At 52.5% G+C, this 9,875-nt stretch overlaps 3 protein-coding genes across 3 annotated transcripts; all 3 read right to left on the bottom strand.

The window, feature by feature from the left end:
• Positions 1 to 280: 280 nt before the first annotated feature.
• On the bottom strand, positions 281 to 2,569 carry LOC135376122 (uncharacterized). Its single transcript, XM_064608706.1, has one exon. It carries the CDS (start codon positions 2,567 to 2,569, stop codon positions 281 to 283), a length of 2,289 nt encoding a protein of 762 aa, XP_064464776.1.
• Positions 2,570 to 2,958: 389 nt separating this feature from the next.
• LOC135376120 (uncharacterized) lies at positions 2,959 to 3,396 on the bottom strand. The gene has a single exon (XM_064608705.1). The coding sequence runs from the start codon at positions 3,394 to 3,396 to the stop codon at positions 2,959 to 2,961; it is 438 nt and encodes a 145-aa protein (XP_064464775.1).
• Positions 3,397 to 3,648: 252 nt separating this feature from the next.
• LOC135376119 (uncharacterized) lies at positions 3,649 to 5,376 on the bottom strand. The gene has a single exon (XM_064608704.1). It carries the CDS (start codon positions 5,374 to 5,376, stop codon positions 3,649 to 3,651), a length of 1,728 nt encoding a protein of 575 aa, XP_064464774.1.
• Between the last annotated feature and the right edge of the window lie 4,499 nt (positions 5,377 to 9,875).

Genomic DNA, 9,875 nt, shown 5'->3' with positions numbered 1-9,875 from the left:
CCGAGCCAGGAGCCGCGCGCTAATCGCAATCGCATGCACCTAGTCGCCCATCGTCCTCCTTTAAGTTATGCAACATCATCCCGCGCCGGGACTTGGGGCGCGTCAACTTCGAGGCGACAAAGCCTTTGGACGGGTCGGACGATTGATGACCCGTTGGCCAGGCGCAGCGAGCACGTCCGTACGACGCCGTCTCGCCCTCGTATGACGCTTGACACGCGAGCCAACTTCCAAAACGATGGACGGAGATGGTCTTCTTGCACTTGCACGACGTCGCCTTCCCTCAGCTGCGTCTCGGACACTGCTGGTGAGGAGGTTGCGTGCGCTGACCGCAGCTGAAGGAGGTATTCGAGCGTCCAGCGCTTCCAGAACTGCTTCCTTGCCTGATGACACGAAAACTGAGCCGCAGGTCGTTCTGGCGTGATGCATTGGCAGCGAATTCATCAGGCAAAGCCACTGCTCGTTTCTCCAACAGAAAGTGGGATGGGGTAAGTGACTCAAGCTCCCCGGGATCAGCTCCAATATGCGTGAGTGGGCGGGAGTTGACGATGGCTTCTACTTCACAGAGTGTCGTAGTTAACTGCTCAAAGGTGAGGCGCTTTCTCCCAAGGCAGCGTCTTAGGGCTTCCTTTACAGTTCGTATGAGCCGTTCCCACCAGCCTCCCCACCAAGGAGCTCGCTCAACAATGAATAGCCAGGCGATGCGATGCTGGGTGGCAAAGTATAGTACATCTCTTGCGCTAACCAGGGAGAGGAGGGACGAGCATTTGCGAAAGGTGCGAGCGCTGTCGGAAAAGATGAGGGAGGGTACCCCACGCCTAGAGATGAACCGTCGGAAGGCAAGCAGGAAATCAGGCACGCTCATAGAGGAAACAAGTTCGAGGTGGACGGCCCTTGTGACACCGCACGTGAAAAGGGCTACGTACGTCTTGGGAGAAGCCGACCTTGAGATATAGAGCGGTCCCGCGAAATATACGCCGACAACTGTGAACGGATTTGCCGGCGTTATACGCTCCCGAGGTAGAGGTGACACTGGGGCTGTCTCAAGGTGCGCCCTTAGTCTGCGGCAGGTCAAGCATGAGCGAAGGACACGCCTTGTGGTTTGCCGTCCGCGGACAACCCAAAATGTGCTTCGGACCTCGGCGATGGTGTCTTGCACGCCGGCGTGTAGCAAGCGCTGGTGGGCGTCGAGTATGATGAGCTCCGTGAATCGATGCTTAGGCGGTAGGAGGATGGGATGCTTGATCTGGTACGAATCTTGAAGTTGGTGAAGACGACCGCCGACGCGCAGTATTCCGGAGGCGTCGAGAAATGGCTGGAAAACACGTACCGACGAAGATGTCGCAGCAACGCTGCCGTGTCTGATCGCCAAGATGTCGTCCCGAAAGGCTTCGGTTTGGACATGTGAGACCCATATGGTTTCGGCGTGTCGAAGCTCTTCGGACGTAAGTGGACCCGTTGTACACGGTTGGCGGGGCCTACTGTTGCGGACGAACCTAGCGCACCAAGCCGTAACTCGGAGAAGTCGAGAGAGGGTGCTGTAAGCTGAGAGCTCCATCCAGTTCTGCGTGGCCGACAGTGGATGAACGACCACTTCGGTATCGGGAGCTTCCGGTGCAGCGCTCACCGTCGTGCAGGTGTCGTTGACATTTGGGTCTAGAATTGTAGGAGGGCCGATATCGCCTGCGGACAGCCAGGGAGGATCACTAAACCACAGCGGGCTGTTCCGTAGGCACCTGGCGGAGATGCCGCGGGTCACTAGGTCTGCGGGGTTGTCGCGTCCGTTGCAGTGCCGCCATTGTTCCGGTCGTGAAGACGATAAGATTTTTGCCACCATCGACTTGACAAAGGAGGGGCGAGTGTTCGTGTCGCACTGAATCCATTGGAGCGCGATGCTTGAATCCGTCCAGAAGTGAATGGGGGCAACCTTTAAGGCTTCTACCGTCGAGATATGGCGATAAAGACGCGTGGACAGCAGGCATGCCAGCAGTTCGAGACGCGGCAACGAGAGTTCTTTCAATGGAGCTAGGCGGGCTCTTGCTAAAAGCAACCGCGTAGAAGTCGTGCCGTTATTGGGGCGGCTGCGAACGTATACTGTTGTGCCGTAGGCCTTGGGACTAGCGTCAGCGAAGCAATGCACATCAAGCAGGGCCTTGCTCTGCGGAAAGACGCTACGCGACAGGTGCAACGCATCGATGCCTGACAGTTCAGCCTTCCATTTCTCCCAGACCACAAGATCTTCCGTTGCAAACTCAGCGTCCCATGGCAACGACTTGCGCCATAAATTTTGAAACAGGAGCTTGACGGTTACGATGAAGGGTGCGAGATAGCCGAGCGGGTCATAGATGAGCGAGAATGTCTTGAGCACCGTACGTTTCGTAGGAGGATGGGACGCAGATAACGTGAGTGCTCGTTTGACCGAAAAGGTGGGACTATCTGTGTCCCGGTCCCACAACAAGCCCAGCACCTTGATCGTTGCGTTGCCATCGGATGCGTTGTCGTAGGAAACCTCGTCCGACAGAAACCGCTCGCGAAGTGCGGATGAATTTGAAGTCCATTTCCGTATATCCATACCGGCTTCCTGGAGTATGTCAATGGTGTCGCCATACACTTAAAGGGCGTCGGGTTCTGACGTGCATCCCACAACCAAATCGTCGACGTAGAACCCTGTACAAAGCCGTGGAACAGTCATCGGGTATCGAGAGGCCACGGAAGCGAGATGATGCTGTAACGTTGCCGCCAGCAAGAAAGGGCTGGATGTGGCGCCGAAGGGGACCCTGGTCATGCGCCACTCCTCAATCTGCGGGCTCTCATGGGCGGCGACGTCCTGCACCCATAGGAAGCGGAGGAGATCTCTATCATCTGTTCGAATACTGATTTGTAGATACGCCTTTCTTATATCTGCCGTGAGGACGACGGTGCTGCAGCGAAACACTAGTAATAGATGTATGAGGTCGGCGTTCAGCCTTTCATGAGGAGACTGTTTAGAGACGGTTGGCCGGGGCAGTGAGACGAGGCATCGAAGACGACGCGGAGCTTTGTCGTTACGGCGTCTTTCCGGATCACGGCGTGATGGGGCATGTAGTACACGTTGTCGGTTTGGTTCGAAACATCAGCAACCCGTTCGGCATGACCCTCGTCAAAGTATTCCCGAATGACGGAATCGTAATTGAGAAGTAGCTGCGGGGAAGTACGAAAACGCCGCAACTGCGCGACCAGCCGCTGCGCCGCCGTTACCCGGTTGTTTGCTTCGGCTGGAAGTCCAGAGCCCTTAACCATAAGTGGAACCACATAGCGGCCATTACGCTTTTCTACTTGACTTGAGAAGCAAAGTGAGGCGACGGAGTCGTCGTCACCGGCAACGTGGTCGGCAATACCGAGGGCGTCCAGACGGCACATCTCTGACGGGTCAATACTCTCGAAGTGATCCTGATCTTCGTGTGCGAGGAAGAAGACTGACACCAACGATGATATCGTTCCACGGACGGGACCCCCGACGTTCTGTACAATCCATCCGAAGATGGTTTCAACGGCTATGAGGTCGGTAGCGAGGCGTTCGACATTACCGGTGACTACCTTCCAATAGTAGTCTGCTCCCACCAACACTCCAATCTCTACGGTGTGACATGTGTCGGCAAATGGCAAGCCGCGCTATTGCATCACCCTGATTGTCTTGATGCCCAATGGAGGAACAACGACGTGGCAAAGGTCGTCGACGCCAAGAGCCGTTAAGTCGACAACGAAGTCGCTTTCGAAGAGGGATTCGAGGCGCACCGTGACCTGCTCGCAGCGGTAATGCTTGGGATGCGTCGCCGCAAATGAGAATACAGACAAACTCTCTTCACCCTCGACCTCGCACCTCAGCTGCTGCAAAAGGTCACGTCGAATGAACGCCTGCTGGCTTCCGGTGTCGAGGAGGATGCGAATTTGCCTTCTGCCCGCCGGGCCAGACGCCCACACTGTAGCAGTTTGCAGCCGAGCAATTCCCCCAGTATTCTGCAGACTTGAGGCTAGTGATGTCGTAGTTCGGCTGAGGGATTGCGGAGTCGAATTCTGCCTCCCCGATTGAGAAACGGGTGTCTCGCTGGTGCGCTGCGGGGCATCACGCCTCTGGATGTCGCACAGTACAGAAAGGTGCCGGCCGTGGCAATTGGCGCAGGACAACAGCGCTGCCGTTGTGCACAGTCTTGAGGGATGACCAGGTTTCCCGCATCGAAAACATCTGCCTGTTCGAGATATACGCAGCTTCTTGTCGGCGGGGGACAAATAGACTGTACAGGACTGAAGCGGGTGATCGGTGGACCCACACAATGGGCACGAGTCAGACGGTGGGCGAGAACTCGGACGTAGCTGATGATCCATTAGCCCCGAAGAACGCCCGCTCGTCGCTGCTAGGGCTGAGGCAGTCGCCGGGCTAGGGAGAATGCTTGGACTTCGGCTCGGACGCTGGGAGGCCTGACCGGTTGCACGAGTTAAGGCAACTTCTTCCCGCGTCTCGACTTGGACTTTGAGAAAGGAGATAAGAGCCTCGACGTTTTCCGTCGGCGTATCTACTGCGCCACCTCCTCCGCGGTCTCGACGTGAGGCATCGGTAACATCGTCGCCGCCGCGTTCTCGACGTGAGGCATCGGTCGCATCTACCCTTCGTTGACGAAAGAGCACACAAAGATCCTCGGGAAGGCACCGCGTGATGACGCGTTCAAGGATAACGGCGTAGTGCTCCCTGGGAACGTCCAACGCCGCCAACGCAGACGTGCGAAAGGAGACCTCGTCAAGTAGATACCTTAACTGGGACACCTGTCCAGAACAAGTCACCGGACGAAGAGCTAGTAGCGCGTCGATGTGCTCGGACGTCAATAAACCTGGCCGGCCGTACCTGTGCTTGAGGGCCGCGATGGCGGTGGGGTAATTGTCCCCATTGATGCGTATGCCTTCGATAGTGCGCCTCGCGTCGTCGACGAGGTAGGACGCTAGATACTTGAACTTCTCGACAGCGGCTAGCGCCTGGTTGGAATGAATTGACACGTCGAAATGCTCCCAAAATTGTTGCCATTCCTGAAGTTTGCCGGAGAACTTTGGGATCTGGAGTTTCGGAAGTGCGACAGACTTCGAGGCATCAGAGCGCTGCTGGACAACGGGCGCCGAAGTCGGGATGTGTCGCAGCGACCGACGTGCTCGTGCGATGGCCTCTTCGAGGTTCTGTTCGTATTCCAATGCGCCGCTGAGTTCTGCGTCCAATTCGTCTTCTGGGGTTGCCTCCAAGATGGAGCGATCAAGGTCGTAGAGAGCTTGTCGTTTCGTGATGAGATATTCGAGGACAGCTTCGACGTCTTCGCCCGATGGATTGGGCTGAGCCAACAGGTCGGTCAGGCGAACCATGGTCCTTGTTAAGAAACCACGGGTTCCACCTCGGGTTCGTTTAAGGCGTTCCATGGCTGGCTGCTGGAGCTTTCGGAGTAACCTGGCTTCGATGTGGAGGGCGGGGGTTCCCGGGTTTCGGCACCAAATTGTATTACGTAATGAGTCAGACCGACCGAAGCTCCAGGTGACCAACACCAACAAGCTTTAATCCACAAGTCCCCGAATCCCAACCCGAGCCAGGAGCCGCGCGCTAATCGCAATCGCATGCACCTAGTCGCCCATCGTCCTCCTTTAAGTTACGCAACACATTAGGGACAAGTAAGTAAGCTTGGCTCTGGTACGTAACATTCGCTTCCCTAAATTAACTTCGTCATGCTCGACATATCCATCAGTTCGACTTCTGAAGAATCAACCACATGTTAGAAAGTGATCAATATAATATTTGTTCTATACTTCGGTGAACATTACTTTATCTTCTGAAAGAGCCAGTTTTTTCAGCATTTATACGTATTTCGCTAATGTCTTTTCAGCAACGCACGACACCCAAATCCACCAGTATCTTAATTACGTTTTGAAGTGTTTCATACTGTACCCTAATTACTTTCATTTCCAAGTATGTGTACTGTATTTTAATTACGTTCTGCCTTGAGTATTTAGTATCGTATTTTAAAATTTTTATTTTTATTTTTATTATTAAAATTTTTATTTTTGTACATTTTTACTGTAACTTGTACTCCTCTGAATTTGGTCATTGGTGACTTGGCTATTTTCTGACTACTTTGCGGGTACTTCACCGCGCTACATTCCTGAGATTCCTGCATACCTATATCGAGATAGTTTACTTCATCGTGGCACTACATCAAAGTAATTTGAGTACATTTACGCGTAAGGTGTTTCAGCCTGTGGAAAACAGGACAACACAGAGCATGGAGTGATGATGTTTATTGCCACTAAGAAACAGGAATGAATGAACCTGACGTGGGTCACGTGATGGGGAAGATAGGGGAATGTGACGTATATCGCGTGGGATGAGATCTTATCTTCTTCGTTGAAAGCATTGGCTCTATCTGGCAGTCAAGTTGTTGAATACGCATTCTCCAGTTTCGTAGACGGTCCGTCCTTTCTTTGAAGTATTTAAAGTCATGACGTTCTTCTGCAGTTCTTCGTCGTTCTAGATCTTTCATTAACGCCGTACGCTCGTACAAGGCTGCTTTGATTGATCAGTTGAATGCCGTCGATTTCATTCGTTCAGACTGCTGTCAGCGCCCGCTGCAGTCCTCTCAGTTAGGCCTGCACAGTCCCCCAGGGACGTTCAAAGGAAGGTTTGGTATATCCCGGGTTTCGGCACCACCTTGTAGAGGAGAGTACAACGGAGGAACAGAGGTGACAATGTTTAATGGAAGGTCCAGAGAACAATAGTGAGTTTTAGTGTACCGTTGATAATGTTATCGTGCCTATCGGAACCAATCGCAGTGGTGCGTGACTCAGAACCTTATCCATTGATTGGTTCAGGTTGATACGGTCCGACGCCAGCCACGTTATCAACGGTCTGCTAAACGTCTCTAATGTGTGAAGGACGAGGTGGCGTCGTTGTCCTCATCAGGAAAGGTTTAACACAGCCTATTTGTGTGGCGACAGGCTGCACGTAATGGCAAAAGGGCAAGGGTGCAGGCCAGCTGGTACATGGTGAAAAAATTTTGGAACCCGAGAAAGGGACAGAGGAGGGACGACACGACACGTTCTCGAGGGAACGTGCCGCAGGGAAGGTCTACTGATAATTTCGATCACGTGTGGTTCTTTGTCACGTGTGCCAATCACGTGTGTTCTTCCATAAATGTCCTTTAGACGTCCAGAGTATGCATAGGCATGGATATTTGATATGTCTAGTAGATATCCATATATCGAAACTGCGCTGAAAGGACGTATTATAGATCAACATCGAATGCTTGACCAAATCATGTTGCTGGTATGTTGTATGGATGTCTAGGCTGGATTTTGTACCATCTAAAGGATGTACCTCTGAACCAAAGGAATCTCCACTGGATGTCCTGGCATATAACCTGGCAGTGTATACCTGGTAGCTCATGCAACCCCATATAAAGTACGCCTCTTCAATGGGTCAGGACTCCACTAGTGCGACAAGTACCGCGAACTTGGATTACGTTGTACTTTTATAAAATTCCAAGATAGAGGATGAGGAGGTTTTAGAGAGAGCCTATTAACTGAAATGGTTGAGGTATCTTGTCTTAAATAGTAATCTCTAGTCTGCATCGTAGTACAGCATCTTCATTATCACATACCGACGTAACCTCAAGGAATTGTTGGCCGCGTTTCAGATTCAAATTATTATCATGTGATACCTGCGAAAAGCTTAAAAGATGAAACAGAGCCGGTCCCAGGCACATTTCAAAATGAGTCAAAGGGAAAGTATCAGAAGGATCAGCATCGAAAAGAGGCGGGAGATTATCGGACTCTCCCAGGCTGGAGTGTCCCAGCGCGCCATTGCTCAGCGAATCGGCTGTTGTCTATCTTCGGTCAACCACATCATTCAAGCATAGAGAGACGAAAATCGAATTGGAGATGCTCCCCGAAGCGGTAGGCCATCGTCGAAGATGACAGGGCCATTATAGGAGCCACTTGCGCGGATCCTTTTTTCACGGCGGTGGATATAAAGCGGGAACTCGACCTAAGCGTGTCTGCAAATACTCTAAGGCGACGACTCAAGTTTCTGGGTCTGGAGTCTGGCGTTGCCGTGCAGAAGCCGCTGCTCACTGCGGATCACACGGTAGCTAGATTACAGTTCACCATTCGACACCAGCACTGGGACGTTGCAGAATGGGGAAACGTCGTGTTTAGTGACGAAGCGGCGTTCAGCACTCTATGGTCACAAACAAGACGGGTGTGGCGGCCCCCGAAGTCCAGGTATATAATCTCTCATTGCTCTCACAGAGAACTTAGCCCCTTTTTGTAACACTGTCTATTTTGTCACAAAGGTACATGCCCCAGTACCTGTACCGGGTACTATCAAGTGGCCGCCAGACCGTTACCGTATGGGGCTGCCTGTCCTACCAGGGGCTCGGGCCACTTATACGCCTTGATGGGCGCTTCAACACTGCGCTCTACAGTGAAGTCATCGAGAGCTCCCTGCTGCCGTACGTGCTTGGCGGACCGTTCCCCGACGGCTGTTTTCTTTATCAGCACGACGGCAGCTCTATTCACATGCCCAAGAAAACCCAAGTCCCCCTGCAGAACTTGTGCATTCAGCAGCTCCCCTGGCCTGCGAAAAGCCCGGATTTAAACCTAATAGAAAATATCTGGGGCATCCTCAAGTACCGCATGATGAGTCAGCGCAGACGCATCAGAAGCAAGGAGACACTGTGGGAAACCGTATTAGCGGAATGGACAGCTCTCCGGAGTGATATCGGCCTCATTCGCCGCCTCTACGAGTCTCTGCCACGACGGACGGCTGCAGTCATTGCGGCAGAAGGCGCCGTAACAAAATATTAGGCCGTTGTAAACTGGGTAGCCCTCGCTTTGCCGTTTTTCTGTTCCCTTTTTTCTTTTTCTTTTTTTCTGTTCGGAAATTAAGTGCACTCAATTTGCTTTTCATTTTATATATCATTCTCATTCTTTTCATTTTGCAATAAAAGCTGATTGTGAACTGAAAGTCACTCTGGATTATCAATCCTTCTTATCATATCTACAGCATAGAGCTCCCTAGCATCTGCAACATGTTTCCTTGCGAGACAGATGAATAGCACTAAATTTTCCCAACACACTCAATACCAAAACTGCCGCAGTACGTCGTTTCCAGCACGGCGGCCTACCGCCGACCGCTACCCCGGCTACCCCTACCGCTACCGGCTACCCCGGCTACCCCTCCGAACGAGTGAGCTCTCCCGCTTCCGACCGCCGCTAGTGTGTCGTCCCGAGGAAAAAATACGCCGCTCGCGTGTTCCGTAAACTTTTGCTCTAACCTGTACATTAGATATCGGTAACTTTAGTATACTGCACGTTCTATGGACCTCCACCTGTTCCAACGTACTCAGTGTACGGATGATGGATATCGACCGGACATTACTTTTGGACTGAGCTATTTGGATTTTCCTGGTACGTCGAAAAGATGTTTGTGGTTTATTGGGCGACCACTGGGAAGTAAGAAGACCAGTTTCGCCCGACGCCTCTCGGAGAAACCATGCTCCCTACCCTAATTCCTCGAACCTTTCGTGGCCGCGCTGAGGCGCACGCGTGCCATGGTAGGTAGAGTAGTACAGTGACTCTAAAGGCGCAGATATAGTCCGACATTTTTGGCGTCGCAGCCAGCGACAGCCGAAGTCGGACACGTCACGTCAAGCCAGCCAGGAAATATGCGTTTATAGTCAGACGCGCGTCAGCAACGGCCGGCGGCCGTGGCGCATGCGCAAGGTCGCAGAAGCTGTCTGCTACCTTTCCCGCGGTTTTCGACAGTTGCGGCCTTTCGCGCGTATTGCGTGTTTTCGTAATAATTTGCTCTTGAA

This window comes from Ornithodoros turicata, unplaced genomic scaffold (genome assembly GCF_037126465.1).
Source record: "Ornithodoros turicata isolate Travis unplaced genomic scaffold, ASM3712646v1 ctg00001042.1, whole genome shotgun sequence".
Taxonomy (NCBI): domain Eukaryota; kingdom Metazoa; phylum Arthropoda; class Arachnida; order Ixodida; family Argasidae; genus Ornithodoros; species Ornithodoros turicata.
The sequence above is the reverse complement of the archived record's forward strand: the minus strand, read 5'-3'. Positions and strand labels throughout refer to the sequence as shown.